Below are 18,642 nucleotides of genomic sequence, written 5' to 3'. Positions count from 1 at the left end.
CCAGTAAGGGAGGGATTATTTTCCTGTTTTACAGGCTGGGAAATCAAGGTACTGAGAGGTGAAGTGACTTACTCAAGGCAGCACAAGCAGTCAGTGTCAGAGCCAGAAAAGGGACTCAGAAGTCCTGACGACTAGCCCTGTGCTCTGTCCAGTAGATCTTGCTGCTCCCTCTGCTGGAAAGAACCAGTTGCAAGTTACACCAGGAATTAAAAGCTTGTTTCAAGGGAAAGAAACCCAAAGAGACTTACCCACGTCACCAGAACACACCAGCAAAGAGCCCCAGACTGGCAAGGCAGCAGACACAGAGCAGCCTCCTTTAGTGAGTAGGAGGAAGAAGGAGACTTTTTCTCCTGGCCAAACCTGCTCTCCAGCTGCATCTCTCTGAATTGCTACTCTGCAATGCAGCCCTCCCTTTCCTCATTATTATACGTTGGGCCGGATGTTTCTGATAGTGCCTGGGGAGACGTGTAAACAGGGCAGGGGTAAAAGGTATCAGGGCAAGGGGGTTAAGGATGATTTCTAGGGGGAGAAAACCAGAAAAAGGCACCTTATTCTAGAACATAGTGTCCATGGGGGGAGCTGTTCCAGAATAGCTATTGTGCTTTAAATTCCACATTAACTTCCTCATGTAGACAAGCCCTTGGGCTCAGAGGGCGAAATTCTTCCTAACACATACACACAATTCTGAAGCATGATTTAAATACCCCTTAATCCCATTGTTCTAGCCCTCTGCAAAGGGGTGAATTTTATCTTCTTTGAACTGGCATGTCCTTTTGTCCATTGGTTCCCAAAGAGACAGAAATCCAGCATATGTTCGGACTGAAGTAATAGTGCGCTGCTATAGCCTCTTCTGTCTGAGGATCACAGTGTGCTTCTCAATTAACCACAGAACAACAGCAGGAGCACTTGTGGGCATCCAGCATCGCCAGCTCCTGCCATCTCATTTCTTGCTGTTTGGGGGTTTTACATCATGTCTCGTGGTGACACAAAACTGCCTCTGCAAACTGATCTCGATCTTTACAGACCTTCCTCAGACCTGACCAACTCATTGCACCAAACACGTCTTGCACGATATTTAGCCATAAAGCAGCACGTGCAAGGGGGTCTATAACTTGTCGGGATCCATAATCATTCCGCGATGTCCATATGGATCATATTTAAGGAATAATGTATCTATATTGATAATAGGATTAAGGACTTGGAGTAAAAAGGAAAGATTAGTCACCAGGACGTCTCGTAATGACCCATTCGGGCAAGGCGGATTTGTCACCCCGCCCTGTCTGCCCAGTGATACACTGCAAGGTTGAATTGCTTTGCCTTGTGCAATATTAAGGCTTAGAAGGGGGAACTATTAGCGGCATCAGAAAACAGCTGAAACCACTTCAAGGTAAAAAAGAAACTTTACAACAAAACAGGGGCTCGCTCTGCCTTGGAACAGAAACAAAAGGTTGTTTTCAGTAAACTAGAGTGACGGGAAAAACACTGCAATGTCTGCATCCACGCACGGGGAAAGCCCTGGAAGAGCGGTCGGCTTCAGGTCCGTTTGGATCCTGGCTTTTCTGAAATAAGCCACCAAAGACTGAATGCTCGGGGGGAAATCGCCTTTATTAGGAAAAGGAACTGTTGATAAATGTGGAGCCAGATGTGCGTCTTTGTGTTTTATTTTGTATTCTTGCTATTTGTTTCCGCCACTCTCTCTTATTTCTGGTTAAATCCTTTTTCTTACTTTCATAAACCTCCAGGTTTTATTAGAAGTACTCCCAAGGGCTGTGTGGTTTACGGAGCGGTGGTTTAAGGTAAAACTGGTAAACTGGGGGACACCGGATCTTTGGGGGCAGAGGAACTAGGATTTCTGTGACTAGCCAGTGTTAGGTGCTGGATATCCCAGGGGAAGGACTCAAAAGGGACTCGGGAATGAGGGTGCACTGTTGTTAATATTCAAGGTGAAGTTAGGGCTGGCATAGCCCACAGAGAACTCAAGTGGCTGGAAAAGCGGGTGGGGCCAGGGACCTACCACAGGAAAAACTCCCACTTGCTGGATCAGGGGTGACATGGTGACTCACAGACACAGAACACACACACGCAGGTCCTGGAGTCAAGTGATGACAGAAGAATCACAGCTTTTGTTTTTTTAAAAAGTAAGTTTCCCATCTTTGTGACCACAGAGCAAAACTGGAAACTGTGGCTCCAAAACCAGAAAGTAAATATAAATCGCCCAAGATTTTGTCAGTGTTTCTTAAAGCTCATGATTTTTTAAGCCAATCTTGAGACTTTTTAGGGCCTGCCTGGTGATTTTTGACCATGAGGGTTTGGCAGTGCTGATCATACCTGTGCCAGCAGATCCCTTCTGATTCGCCTACCACTGCGCTTTGCTTGTAGGGAAGAGCTTTTACTGGGGCTGTCACACCAAAAGTAAACTCACTAAGCCGTTGAAACTAGAGCTGTGTGAATAACGGGGTTTTTTGCTTGTTGGCAATTTCAAAAAGTGAGAAAAAAAATCGCTTTCAGTCCGACCAAAACCAAAAAGGTTCGAAATTTCCAGCAAACTGAAAAGCTGGGGAAAAAATAATTTCAGGCTGAACAAAACATTTTTGTTTTGCTTTTGACCATTTTTGAATTTCTTTTTAAAATAAGATTGAAGGGAAATTTTGAAACAAAAATGTGTTTCAAACAGAAAAGCTGACCTGTTTTCAGTTTGAAACAAAACTTTTAGGTTTTTTTTCAGAAATGTTGATGTTTTTTCCTTCCCCAAAATGAACAATTCAATTAAACTGACACCGATTTGAGGAACATTTCCAGCTCACTGACTATGTCCTTTTCTCCAGAAAAAGTTTTGGCCTAAAAATTTCAGCCAGCTGTCACTGAAACTCAGTCAACAGCCCTTTAGATGCCTGACGCACATTCAGGTAATCTACTAAAGCAATGTGCCTGGTGGCTTCATTTTTAATCTTATTCATTATTATCATTATTATTAATATATTTGTTCATAGCTTCATAGAATTTAAAGTCGGAAGGCAGCATTAGATCATCTCGTCTGCCCTCCTATGTACCACAGTCCATTGCAATTCACCCGGGTACCCCGCTTTAAGCCCAAACTTCAGTCGTCTCAAAACACAATTGGAGGTTTTTAAGAACAGGTTGGGAAAACTCCTGTCAGGGCTGGTCTAGGTTTGCATGGTCCTGCTTCAGCGCAGGGGGCTGGATTTGGTGACTTCTCAAGGTCCCTGCCAGCCCTGCATTGCTATAATTTCAGTCCTCAGAAGACTAAACTGTAGAGAACAGGAGACACCAAGGTACCTTCAATGCCCGAGACCCCTGCAATGGCAGGATATGAATTAGGTGAGAAAATGTTGGCGGGGCCTGGGCACGACCCCAGATTTCACAGGTGTTTCCATCTGGGTTGTTGGTGTATTGCAAACACAGATTGCTGTTTTGCAAAAATTCCGATCCAGGTTTGGCTTCCACCCCCTCCTCCCTCTCTCCTCATCGTCCATCCAGAACTCAGGCACGTTGCATGGTTGGAGCTGAAGATTTCGTCGGCCTTTGAAGGAGACAGACTTTTGGAGGCCGCTGATGACAAGCGGCTGCTGACTTCAGCAGCAGCGTGAGGGGCCAGGAGGGTGAGGAGACGTGGCTTAGCTGCTAAACCAAATAAAATCTGCCCGTCCTTTGCAGGACACTGAGATAAAGCCATCACTGCCACAGCAGAAAATCAGAGCAAGGCGAGCCGAGCACACGGTACAAGCACTGCCTCCATCTCTTTATTGACAGTTCTTTATGGTTTGGGCTGTGGGTTCCCTTTTGTAGGCTGCCAGGGTATCGTACCAGATTAGCCCCATCCCAGACAGAACACACAACGGCCCCAGCTCAATCCAAAGCAGAAATGTTTCCATCCTTGAGCACACATGTCTAGCCCGGTGAGTCTGATATGAAGGGCCCAGCGCTGAATTTCAGTGGAATCTAGTGAGTGGAGAAGCGGGGGCTGGTAACCAGGACTCCTGGGTTCTCTCCCAACTCTGGGAGGAGTGTATGGACTAGGGGTTAGAGCAAGGGACCAAGAGTCACAACTCCGGTGTCTTAAGCCTTGCCCTCAGAGGAGAATGTGGACCAGCATCCCAGCAAAAGCACAGTCAGGTTTCATCAACAGAGCAGAAACTGCTCAGAGATCAGCAGCTGAGCTGCAAAGTGAGATGAGCTCATCTGTCTCCTTGTTTTTCCCGGCTAGCCGGTGTCCTTAATTATGCCAGGTTTGTTGTGCTGATTTCTCAACCTTGTAATGAAACCAAGGAAGGAAGCTGGAAACACTCCACGCCTGACTCCGCCTCCCCTTTGGGCTCAGTGTCACAGGGCTTAAGTGAACTTTAGAAATGATCAAGCTTGGGCCAGCCCCTCTGCACGGGGGTGAATTTCACCCAAATATAATAAACCAAAAAAATTATTGTTATGGGCCACATGCTGCAGCAAGATACGCCTGGTGCAATGTAGAGAGAACAGCCAGGGCCAATTATCCGCCCCTACTTCTCATGCCGCCCCAGACCCAGCCGTGACATTAATTAGAACAGTCTAGGGGCTGCTCTAATTTACCACCGCTGGCTGTGGTCTCTAAGGGCCAGATTTTTAAAAGCATTTAGGTGCCTATAGCAGGATTTTCAAAAGCAACGAGGTGCCTAAAACTCATTGACATGCTGGGTTTTAGATGCCCGGGCAACCAGCACAAGCATTTGCTTTGCAGTAGCCCCGCACGTCACGTCGTCCACCAGGCCGGTGGCTGCTCAGTGTTTATAATTCGGCCACTTCTTGAGGACGTTGCGGATGGGCTGCCCGGGCGAAATGGTGTTGCTGACGTCCCCATGAGCCATGAGGAGGTAGTTAGAAGACAAGTAGCCATTCGTGACGGCGAAGCTGAGCAGGTGCTTCAAAGCTTTCCAGGCCGCTGTGTTGGGAGACCTTCCTGAAAGAGACCGGGATGGAATCTGGCTCAGAGAACTTGCCTGGCTTCCCTTTGGGGGCTGACATGGGACAGCATCGGCTTCTCTGCAGAACCGCCCAGCAATAGCCCAGCATAATGTAAGGAGTGTAATCGACCCGCCAACTCCTCCATTTCACACCCCCCGGCCTACAAAGGATGCAGAGGGCTATGCATGGGTCGTGTGGCGGAGGTCTGGCTAATGGAAGGGGCCAGGTAGGCAGACATCCTGGGACCCTTTAAGAAAGCTGCCCCCAAGCCCTGTCCTGTCCCTCCTGGCTAGCGAGGCGCTCCCTGCACATGCGAAGAGGTAAGGGTTCGGTTAGGCCTAGTGAAGCCTGTGAACACCAGGAATGGGAGAGTCACGGAGGCCTAGGTCCTTCATAGGAGTTAGACTCCTAAACACCTTTGATGATCGGGGCTGAAACGCTTTGGGATCATCTTTGTGTTTGTACAGCACCTAGCGTAATGGGGCCCTGGCCTATGACTGAGGATTGTGGGCCCTGCCACAACACAACTAATAAATAAGAAAGGGTGGAATTCACCCCTCAGGGGTTAGGCCTCAGCACAGCCCTGAACTTGACCGAAGGCCGAGAGAGGCTCAGACCAAAAGCTCTACGCTCAGTATGGGTTACTATTGCCTATGGCTCTAAAATGCCCAGATAAATTCTACAAAGCCTCCACTTCCCACTTCTGGCGTAACCACTAGCTCCGAGTCTCTGGCCCACGGGGAAACGCGAGCCAAGAAAGGCACTTACCCGTAAAGTCGCCCATAAAGGCAATGCCCAGAGAGATATCGTTGTAACCAAAGGTGTGAGCACCTTCCGTATTCCAGCCTCTGCCTTCGTACACCTTCCCATCCTCGCCAATCAGGAAGCTGCAGGGATGATGGGAAAGGAAATGTTTCCAGTCCAGAATCTGCCGTCAATAGTAAGGCTCAGGTTTTCAACCTATGGCTGACTAGAGATCTGAACCGCCAGTTGCCATTTGTGTTAATGAGACTTCTCTCTTAGAGAGTTATACGGCTGGCATGGCCCCTCACCCTGCCATCATTAGCATCCAGCTATCAAAAGCAGGTCTGAAAGACCGCAGCTTCACTCTACAGGAAAGGCAGACTTACAGCGAAGGATCTGAAACCCAGAGCTGGGCGACAGTTTTTGAATTTGCAGGGTTTGACAACATTGCTCATCGAAATGATGTCATTTTTTCCAATAGCACCAAATATTTTTCATAGAAACGTGGGGGGATTTTCTACCTTCCCTGGAGCTGCTTGAAATTGTGTTGACGACTGAGATATTTTGACTTTATTTTGAAATTCTGAAATGTCAACAAAAAATAAACTTTTGGGGGGAAAATTCCCCTTGTATTTTTTTACTTGTTTCTTTGTTGTCTGATCTGATTTGATTTCACCAGCTCTGCAGGTGAAGCATCCATTTTCTTTGCAAGTGTTTTCTGAGTGGAGGGGGGGGAATCTTTTGCATTGTGCTAAACGGGGCTTGCAGATTCTTGAGGGCAGATCCAAAATATTACATGAATGGAATCAGTCCGTGTAGATTCCTGGTGATCACTGACAATAAATTACAACCAACATTTCCAAAGCTGGGAGCCTAAAGTACTTTATGTAGGTGCCCAAATATGAGTTTAGGTGACTAATTCTAGGCTTCCAAATCTGAAAACATTGGCTTATATTAAGATTTCTCCTGATTTTTCTTCATCTCTTGACCAGAATTAGCCTGAGTGAAAAGCCAAAGCTACTACATGAGGCTGGTTCTGTACATTAGCTACAATCCTGAGCATGTGCTAATAGGAGCGATCTTAGACCCTGATCCTGCAAATCCTGATTTCATGCACACGAGTCTCCCTTGATGTTAGAGCACGTGCATAAGTTTACTCTGGAAAGGGGCCAAAAGAATGTGGTTTTGCCTCTTACTTGTAGGCAATATTGCACCATCCCTTGAAGTTCATGTGGTAATGCTGGATATTTATCATCTGCTCGCTGCACTCAGAATGTGTGGTGCAGCTGTTCCCCGCAGTGTGGAGGACAACGACATATTCGGTCTGGACTGACTTTAGAGGCGAGGAGCAGTTGGCAGGGCGGCCTCCCCACTTGCCTGGGCTGACAGCGTGAAAGCACAGAAACCCTGGAGGGGAAAGAGAAAAAGATGAAGCAAAGGGCAAAAGCTGCCATCACATACAGGCTCCTAGCAGAAAACAGGGAGTGTGGGGGGCAGCCCACTGGGAACTTGTGGGGCAGCCGGGATCCCAGCAGGGAGCTGCCAGCAGAGCTGAGAGACCAGGCTCTCAGCTCCCCACACTGCCCCTCCAGCTGAGGACGCGCCCCACTGAACCAAGGACATCCCAAGGTGGACATCAGCCACCGCAGTAATTATTGTGGTGGCTGTAAGTCAACCTGACATAGGTCGACTCATCTTTACGGTGTAGACAAGGCCTTAGTCCATAGCTTTTTGGGATTCAATCTTGCATGATCCTTTGCTTCCTCCAGTTCCTGGACATAAAACCCCGCTACAAGTCACTGACATTTCAGTGACTGTCATTACCAAAAAGTTAAAGCACCCTTAATATCCTTCCTAATTGTTACATTCTGGGCAGCTTCTCCTTTGTATAACGTTGTACCAAGCACATTGCAAAACTGAACAGATCTGTATTCAGATTGCGACATTACTATTCCTGCTTTAGGATCTGGGGAAACTGAGGCAGGGGGCAGTGAAGTGACTCAGTCTCGGTCACACACCAAAACAGTGGTAGAGACAGGAATAGAACCCCCTGCTGCTGGCTCCCAGTCCAGTATTCTGCCTGCCCATGCCAAGTAACTGAAAGAATTGTGGGTAAGTTAAAGCCCAGACTCACCCCACGAGACACCACACAGAGCACAGAGGAACACAGCCAGCCTGAACATCCTGGGGAGCCTTCAGTTAAAATCTCCAAGCAAGAAGCATGACAGTGAACTGGAAAAAAATATTGTACTTTACATCAGGAGAAAAAAATTCCTAGTGCTCCAAGGAGCAAAATCAACCCAGGGAAAAAAACTGACAAACCATGAAGTCCAAAACACAGAACCACACTGTGGGCGGCATGGCTGGATTGACGTCCGTGGAGTTACCCCAGGGATGGATTTCTCCCCTGGTGTTTTGCTCCTGATCGTAACCTAGAATAGGGCTTGAGTGATGCATGGACCTTCTGCAGAGTGGGAGAATTTCCCCCAGCGTTCCCAAGCTAGTGCAAGTGAAATAGAGCTAGTGATAATAATGCTGATGGTCTTGATTTGCTGTAGGGACCAGAGGTACCTAAGGGCATCAGATACATAAGGCATGAAAAATATGAATGGCAACAGGACCTAGATATTTTTCTAGGTCTAGAAAAGAAAACCACTGCCAACCCGCTCGCCTTCCTGTGGGTAAACCACCAACCAACATGCCCACCTCCATTAGGGAGGAAAAAAACATCTCTCCGGTCTGGCTGGGCAGGATTTTGGATGACTAGTTACTAATGGTATACTGGCAGAAACCAAAGGCTCCAGCAGTGATCAGGAACCTGCTGTGCTCGGCGCTGGTCAAACACATGGGGAAGCACACTCCCTGCCCCGAAGAGATCGGGCCCAGATGTTTTAACGGTCGTTAGAGGTAGCTCAGCTCAGCGTTGTCACACCTAACTGACGTCGGAGCCCCTGTCTCACTTTCAGCAGCGATCGATGCACTTGGAAGTCAGTGGGACGTAGGCTAGCGTTTAAGGGCCTGCTCCAGAGCCCATTGAAGACAATGGAAAGGCTCCAGTGGCCTTTGGATCAGAACCTAAGACCGTGATCCTGCAAGGCCTCCTGCACTGTACATAGACACGAGTCGTGGTGTCAGCTGGAAACCTGAAACAAGCAGAGCTCTTCCGCAAACAGCTGGGCGCTAGGCCAAGGCATATCCCCAGCGGGGCGCAGTAACACAGCAGCTGCTCTGGAGCGTAGCTGCAGAGTACCACATACAGAATTACAGGTGCTCAGCGAGGGGTTGGGGAAAGTCGGAGGAAAGGCCTCACCATTATATTGTGGGTCAGCCCGTGCCTCCAAGGCCACTGACTGCAGTTGTAGTTGTGGACCGCAGCGTGGTCCTGGTGGACTGCTGGTCCATTGGGAAGAGTGGTCCTATAGAAGACATTGGTCAAGTGTGTGCTTTTTGGTCCTCCACTGGCAAGACCACATAAGAGGAAACCCCCCCCCCCCCTCCATAGACACCTCAGCTTTAGAGCTAGAGGTCCTGAGTTCGATCCCTGCTCACGAGCAAAGAGTTGGGCCATTGCAAGTATGGCGGGTATGGAGATTTATGGGTTCAGTCCCTGCTAAAGACCCAGCCACAGGGGCATTAAGCCTCCTACCAGGAGTAATGCCCTGAAGAGTGGTGGCAGGATAATAGGCACCTTCCGGAGTTTGCTCCCTGCCAAATCCCCACGTGGCTCTAGAAAAGTCCTGGTGTCATGTAAGACCATCTCTGTGGGCCCTTTAAAGTACTTTGAGAGCCCTTAACCCAAGGGCTTAATCAAGTCTTTAGCGGCTCCTGGGACTAATGCACTGACATACCCATTTGTTGGGTGTTTCCCCACACAAGCTGGCGCTCCCTTGGTTTCAGGGACCTGTTGTGGCAACGGCCCAGCAAGGACTGCTGAAGGAGTAAATTCAAATCGGGTGGGTGGAAAGTGGTGGCTGTAGGGTTGGATGGTTGACAAACAGCAACACAAAGTCAGACCCTGCCGTCTCACCTGCTTCCTGCTTTCCTGACCTGCTCCCTGTCCCTGGTCTCTGACTCCGACTCCAGCCCTCGGCTTGACCGTCTGACGGAGCCCAGCTCTAGGGATGACGACACACGTCCCAGTCATAACACAGAGACCTTGGGCTGCTCCCTCTGCAGGGGGGTGAATTTCACCTTTAGAGAACCTAAATTTTACAGCCACACAGGCACAATTTGTTTATAAATATTACTCCTTGTCTTGATCAGAGAGAAACCACGCTGCCTCCTTGCAATGAGAAAAACAACGTTGGGGAAATCTGCAAAATGTCAGAGTTGTTTGTGTTCAACAGGGTTCGAAGTAGATCCATTTTCTATCTTGTGGTCACATTTTTTCATGGCATTTTTGAACAAAGCATTACTCAAACACGCCCAAAACCTGGTTACTGGTAAATAAAAATTTCTAAAAAGACTTTGACTCGTGAAAATTTTCACAGCAAAAGAGAAACTTCCAATAACGGCGATCACTTGACAACGTTTTGTCCAAAGTTCTAATGACAGCCATAGAAATGAACCCTTGGCAGGGACACCGTGCAATCGGATCGCGGGAAGGTACACGGGCGTTCTGCAAGATCTAAAACACCAGTTTTTAGAGAAGCCTGAAGCCAGGGGAGCAGAGTTAATTGTTGTCCTCTCCGGTGGGAATCCCTACATGGAATCCACAGGGTTTCATACAAAATTACCCCGCTGAAACACACTGAATATTTCTCTAGGACCTGTGGGGGAATGGGGTGATTGTCTGTTTTTACTTGACTTCAAGTTTTCTTGCTCACTAAGTATCTGGTTGAGCCGCACGTGTGGAGCCAGGACAGCGTATAATGCCACAGACCCAACGTCCTGACTCTGTGGCTCATCCTCCTAAACTGTCCCTTGCTGTTGCATTTGGGGCTATGGATGGCGGCTCCTAGCCCTGCCTTAGTTCATTCCTTCTTGGTGGCAACTCATGCGCTGATGAATGTGAGCCCCCGGAGCTCCCCGCCCACCCACTGTCGGTACTAATGGGCCCTCCTTACCACAGCACGGGAGCAGCCTGCCATTTGCAACGCGTTTATCCTCCCAGCCCCGCTGCGCGGAGGGGCAGAGCTGTTACCCTCATTGCCCAGAAGAGGAAATGATGCTCAGAAAAACTGAGCGACTTACCCAAGGTCACTGTGACAGAGCTGAACTAGGAGCCCCTGAGTCCTAGGCCTCCCCTCTAATCACTGCACCCTGCTTCCTAGCCAGCCCTGGTCCACAGAGCAAGTCCTTGCACAGGGCCCAATTTTGGCTCGGCTCCATCATTTGTGACAACAACACTGAGGTTTGTTGAGCAAGGGCAGGAAGCAGAGGCAGGGTGGAGTGGAAAGGCCAAGCAAAGCAAAGAGCCAGGGAGCAGTAAAAAAGCATCAAGTATTTACCTGGGTCTCGCTTGTACTCCTTGAGTCTTCGTTCTGGAGGCGCCGAGGGACACGTCTCTTTTTATTGGCTGTTGACGTGAGGGAGAAAAGAGATGTTGAAACGGCACAGGAAGGGAAAAGTCCCTTTGCATGGAAACTGTGTGTTGTGATTCAGGAGAGCCGGCAGAGAACTGGGAAGTGCACTCATTTTGAAATGCCGGCTTGGGTGTGGGTGTGGATCATGATGTCATGGAACAAGGAGCAGAAGGGGTTTTCTGTCTGGAACACAAACAATCAAACGCCATTTATTGCAAGGAGCTATATTTATCCTCGGAAAAACACGGGCTGTTTGAGAAGGGCTCAGTCAACTTATATGAGAGAAACTCCTCCAACAAAAGGAAGAAGAAGTCTGTTGTTCAGGCTGTTCATTAAAAGCATTAATTAGGAGTGAGTGGGGGCTGTAAAGAAACACCAGGAGATTCAGTAGGCATCAAGAAACAAAGAAATTATAATGGTCTTTGGATTTGCAAAGAGTCTTTAGAAACACTCAGAGATACGGTCACTTTCTTCCAGCCGCACTTTACAAAGATCTGAGATTCTCCAGCAGGTTTCATCCATTTCCAAGCCAAGGTAACTCTGCAGAATGGAGGATCAGACCCTTCATTAATTAAGGTTCCCATCACATCCCCCTCCCAGTAAACATCATTATCCCCATTTTGCAGGAATACAGTCACAAATGAGCTCTGAGCTGGAGTCAGACTGGGGTAACAGGCTCAATTCCTGGTTCGCTGAGCCAGCAGCCGAACACATTGAGACAAGAGGCTGGGACGATCCATCACCCTCCCATCTGGAAAGCTCAGCCCGGCTACACCTGCCAGCCTCAACCACTCTTACTGCGAGTCTGAGGACATGGGGGGAGAGAGAGGAAGGCTTAAGCCACCCCTTGTTGCAGACCAGCCCTGAGATTGCTCGAAACGGCTCTGCCTGCTCACTAACGCAGCCAGAGATCACTGAGGTGCAGGGAAGCCTGGCCACATACCCCTTTCCTCAGCACCGGTGGCCAAGAAGGGGTTAACCCCATACAAGCTAGCAGCTGAAGATCCCTCTATGCAGGGTGAATCGGCCGCTGGCTGGGTCAGTTGGCCCGAATCTGGCCACCTTGCTCCAGAACCGAGACCGTTTCATTGGGCTAGGGTGACCAGACGTCCTGATATTAGGGGCTTTGTCTCATGGAGGACCCCATTACCCTGCCCCTGGCCCAACTTTTCACACTTGCTCTCTGGTCACCCTGCATTGGGCTTTTGCCTCTAACGGAGGCCAAAGGGGCTCAGGATAAGACATCTGAGCTCTCGGATGATCCCAACCAGGACTATATTGTACCACCAGGCGGCAGCAGAATCTTATTTAAAGTTGCTTTGTCCTACCTGGTGCAACCTGGGCGCTCAGACACCAGCCTTTTCTGCTTTGCTGGAGATCATCAAGCAATGATCAGTCCCGTGGAAGCAGCCGGCCACCACCCATCCCTGGGTCTGTCCTGCGTCAGTCGCGTCTCCTTCGTACTTGTACTGGGTCATAGGCCTGGGTTCTGAATCGGGGCTGGGTTGAAACAGCAGCTCTGTTTCCAAGATTGTTTTTCCCCACTTGCATTCGGGTTCTTGTCAGTGGCAATTGGATAAGTCATTAAAAGCAGCACTTTACACAATAATAGCAAAGGCATTCGTATAGCAGAGAGAAGAGAAAGAGGGAAGACAGACAGGCAGGCAGGCGGACAGACAGACAGATTATAACAGGGTGCAAAAAGAAACTAGAAAAGTTCGTGGAGGATCGGTCCATCAATGGCTATTAGCCAGGAGGGGCAGGGATGCAAAACCCTGCTCTGAAGTGTCCCTAGCCCCTGTTTGCCAGAAGCTGGGAATGGGCGACGGGGTGGCTCCCGCGATGATCGCCTGCTCTGTTCATTCCCTCTGGAGCACCTGGCATTGGCCACTGTCAGAAGACAGGACACTGGGCTGGACCGTTGGTCTGACCCAGTCTGGCCGTCCTTACATTCATGGGGATGGCTAGACAGGACTATATAAGCCACAGGCTTTTAATGGTATATCTACACGGTTCATTAAGCCTGGACCTGTGGGACCCGGACTTGTGGACAAGGTGTTTCTAAACCCGAGTTTGAGCGTCCACACTGCCTTGTAAACCTGGGTCCCTGCAGGGATTTGGTGCGTGCTTAACGAGGCGCCTCTGGTTTCAGGCTAAGCAGGTGCAGCAGCAAGATGACGGAGCTAGAGAACGCCAGGGAAGATCTCATCGCCAGTTTCCAGGGGAACGCGGCGCGAGCGGGGCACTGCGACGCTCCGGGCAGGAAGGAGCTGAAAGGACCGATTGATTGGGGAACTCCGAGAAGGCGAGCGTGCGCTCCAGCAGCTTTGTAGAGGGCTGGCTTGGCTCCAGGGCGGCCCAGCTTCAGCCCGTGGCTCCACTGATGTCAGCAGAGCTGACGGACGCCAGCTGAGCACCTGACCCAAAGACCAGAGGCCAGCTCCTGCTCCCAGCAGCACTGGTGTCAATCCAGAGTCACTTTGCTTAAGTTAGTGGAGTGACTCTGGATTTACACAGATGTAAATGAGAGCAGAGCTTAGCCCTTTGCCTGCTCTGGGGATATTGCAGGCCTGATTTGCAGCAGTGCAAGCGTGAGCAGGTCAGGCTCTGAGAGGCCGTGCCGTGCACCCTTTTCTGCTCCACTTCACGGCCTGAAAGGACCTCACAGAACCACACTAGGTGCTTCCGGCCCAGTTCTGCTGGGTGCGGAGCACTCTCCAGGCCTACTGACTTTGACGGGACTTGAAAGCATTCAGCACCCTGCAGCATTGGGCCCGCAGGCAGGGTAAAGTAAAGGTGGGCCTGATTCTCCATCACTCAGCACCTTGCGCAGTTATTTACACCCATGCAAAGCAAGAGTGGAACTTTATCTACTGGCAAGGCTCCTCATGGGAGCAGCGGTGAGCATCTGGGCCTGGGATCTCTGCAATTTATTGGCCTGATCCAAATGCCACTGACATTTGGGGAAAATCTGAATCCATGTTTGCAGCCAAGATCCACAATCCCTGACTGACGACCAAGGCTTTGTGACGCCCCTGCAAGCCACGGGTATGTTATTAGGCCCCATTTTGCACATGGGGAAACTGAGGCAGGGAGCCATTAAAGCGACTTGCCCAGAAGCTGCACAGAAAACTAGAGCCAGGTGTAAACACCAGATCTCCTGAGGTCCAGGTCTGCAACCTTAACCACAAAACTGCCCTTCCCCCCACCACTGTGCAGGCCCAAGGCATAGAGTGAAGGAGGAGAGTGCCTTCCTGACCCGACCTAGAGCTCTGTTCATGCCCTGAAGCATGAGGACTGGTGACCCACATTTTTTATTCCAGAAGATGCTGGTCTCATGATTCTGATGAACATCGGATCCATTTCCCAATGGGGCTGGGCGCCATTCCTCGACAGTCCCCTGTGGCAATGAACTTCACTGAATAATAGCACGTTGTGTAAAAGCCTCATCTCCTCGTGTCTGTTTTTGTCATCTGCTAATTTCATCAGCTTCCTGCTTTTTCTAGAGTGAAGGGATGTATGTGTGTGTGTGTGTGTGTGTGTGCGCGTGTACTGTCCTGCCACCGCTTCGGCTGGGAGGGGACCTGAGCCCTTTTCTTCTCTGTACTGAAGGAAGCGAGAATGGCGACAAGTCATAACCAGGGCCTGATTCTCAGTTACACTTAGGCTCTATTTAAATCACTGTGGTAGGAAAAAAAGAGTGGGTGGCAATGGCCCCTGAGACCTTCCCTTGTGCAGGGGGGGGCTCCCCAGCCCACAGCAGGAGGCTTCCCAGAGCAGACTACCGCTCCGTCTCTTCGAGGAGCGTGGGTAAGCCAGGCCCATCAATGCAGGGCCAGGCCCTCTGGCCCATGAGCTCTGGTAGATTCTTAAGGCCAGATCCTCAGCGGGGAAATCACAGAATCCAGGGGGTTAGGAGGGACCGCAAGGGTCATCCAGTCGCACCTCCTAGCAGCTGTCAGCGTAGCTCCAGTGATAGCAATTGGGCCATATCAATTTATACCGGCTGAGGAGCAGGCCCGGCCCATTCCAACTTCCCATATCTTATCAGCCATAGAACTGAGCCTGCTCCTTTGTAGTTGAACGAGGTGCACGTACATCCACAGGTGTGTGCATCCTGTGGGGAGGCCTTAGAATGACCCTAATCCCCTCCCAGCATCCCCCTTTGTCGTCCTCCCCACCACACACACACACACACACACACACACACACACACACACCCACCCACACACACACACACACCCTGTACCGAGTGGGTGGTTTTCTACCATACTCCAGTACGGAGGTATCATCTTCCAGGGACCAACCAAACATCCGCCTTGGAAATGCTGGATGGTGGAAGGGGGAGCTGACCCCCGGGCCACCATCTAAACAGGGGATTCTAGCACTAGGGGAGGTGAAGGTAACAGGCCTGTATCTGTCTCCCCACCCGCCCGAAGAATTAATCCCCGTCGGGGGCTGTGGAAGTGAAGCCGACCTGTTCAGAAGGTCACAAGACTGGGTGGGGAGAGGACTCCACAGCACGGAGCATTTGGTTGCTTCTCGGCACCTAACGTCCAGGGCCGTGACTTTCCCGAGGCGCCCAGCGCCCGTGGTGCAGTCAGAGCAGCAGCTGCCCAGCACCTATTAAATCCAGGCCCAAAGCTTTCGAGCTTCCTGCGTCACGAGAGGCAAGTGCTTTCCATCCCCCACTAAGGAGCAGTTCTCTGCCTCTGCAGCGCACCCCTCTGCCCCGCCACACCAGGGCACCGGGACTGGTAGCTCCATTGCCTTGTTTCTTTCAAGGCGGCAAAGTCTGTTCGGCGCGTTACCAAATCACAGCGATAGGGGGCTGGAAGGGCCAAATAAACCTAGACCAGCCCAGACAGGGATTTGTCCAACCTGCTCTTAAAAACCTCCGGTGACAGGGATTCCACCATCTCCCTTGGACGCCTTCTCCAGAGCTGAACTCCCCCGACACTGGCGTGAGCAGATTTTGCTGGGCATCAAGCCTGCGCTTCCGGGTGGGTGACGACATAGAGACGCTAAGGGCAGGGGGATGGTCTTGTGGGCGGGCGCTGGCCTGGGATTACGGACACCGGGATTCCATTCCCAAACCCGCCACAGGCAAATCACTCAGGCTGGCTGTGCCTCAGTTTTCCCACCTGTGAAATGGAGAGAACACTGCGCTTCCCAGCGCCCGGGGAGGGCGTGAGGCTAGATTCATTAATGCCTGTGGAGGGTGTAGCTAGAATGGGGAAGGCAGGGCCCGTCAGAAATTAAACCAAGCTGGCCTGCATTCCTGGAAAGACTCTCCTTCGCCCAAACCACCTCTAATTCGGCAAGCAGCTGTTGCCAGGCCGTGGTGCCGCATTCCTCACCCATCTAGACAGGACAGACCCCTTCTTGCCTCTCTTCGGGGGCCTGGGCCCCACTGAGGAATGCTGCCCCACCTGACCGGCCTCAGCAGGCGGAGGACAGGGTGCTAACTCGGCCTCTCGTTTGGCCAGCCCCCAGGGGCCGTAGGGCAGGTAGCGCAGTCGCTGCGCACAGAGCCTCAGCAGCGTGGGAACACCCCTCCCGCCCAGCAAGGGAAATAGCAGGGAGCCTGCAAACCAGGGCGGGCGTTACACTGAGCAGAGGGGGCAGGATGGCGTCCCTGCGACAGCAATTGAGGTATGGGGTTTAGGTTCATCCCGGGATTAAGCCAGTGCAACCCACGGTAGCGGATCCCCACGAGAAGCAAGGCCCTCAGCACCACCACCACTAGGGCAGTTCTGCTGCACCAGGGGCAGCGAGGCACGACGTGTGGGTGGTACAGACTGAGCCAGAGACAGGACAATTGAGTGCATCTCCTTCCCGCCTGGCACAGCTCCTACACACACATCCCAATCGCCAGTGCTGCCCTCGCCCACCCCGGCGGGGGCGGAAGGACCGTCCAGTGCCAGACCAGCCTTGAAGCTTGCATGGGAGTCCATCTGTCCTGCAGGTTCTCCACCTTGCCCTTCCCCAGGGGAGCGGGGTCCAGGATGGAGAGCCCCTGCCTCATGCTAGGAGCAGCCACAAAAAGCCCGGTCTGTGCAGAACCCCAGGAGAAGCCCCGGGTGTCTCCTTTGCTGCTTATGGGTCAGGCGGGCGACGTGCTTGTCTCTTTCCTCACGGCGTGGGTCTAACAGCCCGGAGGGGATGACGCAATGTGACTCCATCACCGGGAGCCCAGTAGGGATGCAACAGCCTGGTCCCATTAGCAAACGTCCGATTGTGTCAGCCTGCAGAGACTTCTCCTTCTCCCCGCTCCACGCCGTGGGGCAACAGCCTCACCAGGCCTGTGGGGCAGAGGGCACCAGATGCCTCACTGAGGGGCCTCAGCATTTATTGGCCAGGGGCTGTCCTCTCTGCACAGCATGGGGGGGGGGGGGGGACACCATACACCAAAAGACTCCTTGCCTTGGGGGCAGAGCTCTTTTGAAAACCTGACCCACTGTGGGCTTCCCTGCGCAGCGTCCGCTCGAGGGCCGCCTCTCCCCCGACTCCCAAAACGGCTTCGCTCGAGCATGGCGCTGCCTGGAACCCGAGCTGCCTGACCCGGCGATGGGGGCAGGCCATGACCTGGGGGGCGCACAGGTCGCTCTGCAGCTGCAGGGTTACTTCACAGCACAGCACAGGCCCCCTCAGTCAAGCTGGGTGAAGCCAGAGCCCCTTTCCTCCTGCTAGTCAGATGCATTGAAACCACCTGGCTGATCCCAGACACTACAGATTTTCCTACTGGAGCTGCTTAACTGATAGCAGGTGGATCTTCTTAAGAGCCAGGCAGCAGGGGAGGACCAAAGCTCTGTTTGTTTCTTAAACAGGGGAGTGGCGTTGTTTTAGCAGGGCTTTGCTGAGCACGGCTTTTCCCACCACATCCCTGCAAGATACGTAATTGGGTTTGTGGTATTTAAGGTTATGATTGGGATTAATAAAAGCCAGGCAAGTGGCATGACTTAGAAAGGGTATTTATGTAGCACTGCTCAGACACCGGCTAAGCACTTGTACTGCAAGGTGCTAGAAAGCAGCTGTTAGCTCATTAACCACACAACAGCAAGGGCTTTTTTTTCTTTTGCAACACAGCAAAGGTTCTTAGGGGAGGTCTGGTTAAAGTTTGATTATTCCCAGAATAAAAGATCAAGGAAGTTTTGGGGTTGTTTTTTTTTTACTCTCTAGACTTGTGGAAGAAAAGATCATTGCACAGCCCACAAGTGCAAACAGCTAGCAGATGAAGGGTGAGCCTTCCTTTCCAAACATGAGATTCCAGCACCACTTAAATGCAGGGGTGGAGCTGATCTCTACGCACATGAAGAGCAGCACACACTGTGCCCATAGCCAGTGCTGGGGTAGCAAGTTGCTTTTAGATTGAAATTGCTTTTACTCAAGGCTGATGGACAGATGGGGAGGTATT

The 18,642-nt window shown here is 51.2% G+C and overlaps 1 protein-coding gene across 1 annotated transcript; it reads right to left on the bottom strand.

The window, feature by feature from the left end:
• Positions 1–4,772: 4,772 nt before the first annotated feature.
• LOC137147314 (peptidoglycan recognition protein 1-like) lies at positions 4,773–17,810 on the bottom strand. The gene is made up of 4 exons (XM_067539328.1): positions 17,687–17,810; positions 6,897–7,107; positions 5,721–5,843; positions 4,773–4,947 (listed from the first exon to the last, which is right to left on the bottom strand). Exons 1-4 carry the CDS (start codon positions 17,808–17,810, stop codon positions 4,773–4,775), a joined length of 633 nt encoding a protein of 210 aa, XP_067395429.1.
• Positions 17,811–18,642: the final 832 nt, after the last annotated feature.

The sequence above is a fragment of the Emydura macquarii genome, unplaced genomic scaffold, assembly GCF_026122565.2.
Source record: "Emydura macquarii macquarii isolate MOO-44397 ecotype Brisbane River unplaced genomic scaffold, CSIRO-AGI_Emac_v2 contig_527, whole genome shotgun sequence".
NCBI lineage: Eukaryota > Metazoa > Chordata > Testudines > Chelidae > Emydura > Emydura macquarii.
The sequence above is the reverse complement of the archived record's forward strand: the minus strand, read 5'-3'. Positions and strand labels throughout refer to the sequence as shown.

Bases quoted from the DNA above. Each gene is read 5' to 3' on its own strand.
- LOC137147314 (XM_067539328.1), bottom strand. From the start codon at position 17,810: ATGGCCTGCCCCCATCGCCGGGTCAGGCAGCTCGGGTTCCAGGCAGCG. The intron at 7,108-17,686 runs GTGGGTCAGGTT...TTTCCCCTCCAG, and splicing joins GCTGCGCAGGGAAGCCCACA to GGTTTCTGTGCTTTCACGCT. The intron at 4,948-5,720 runs GTGCCTTTCTTG...TCTTTCAGGAAG, and splicing joins ATGGGCGACTTTACGGGTAA to GTCTCCCAACACAGCGGCCT.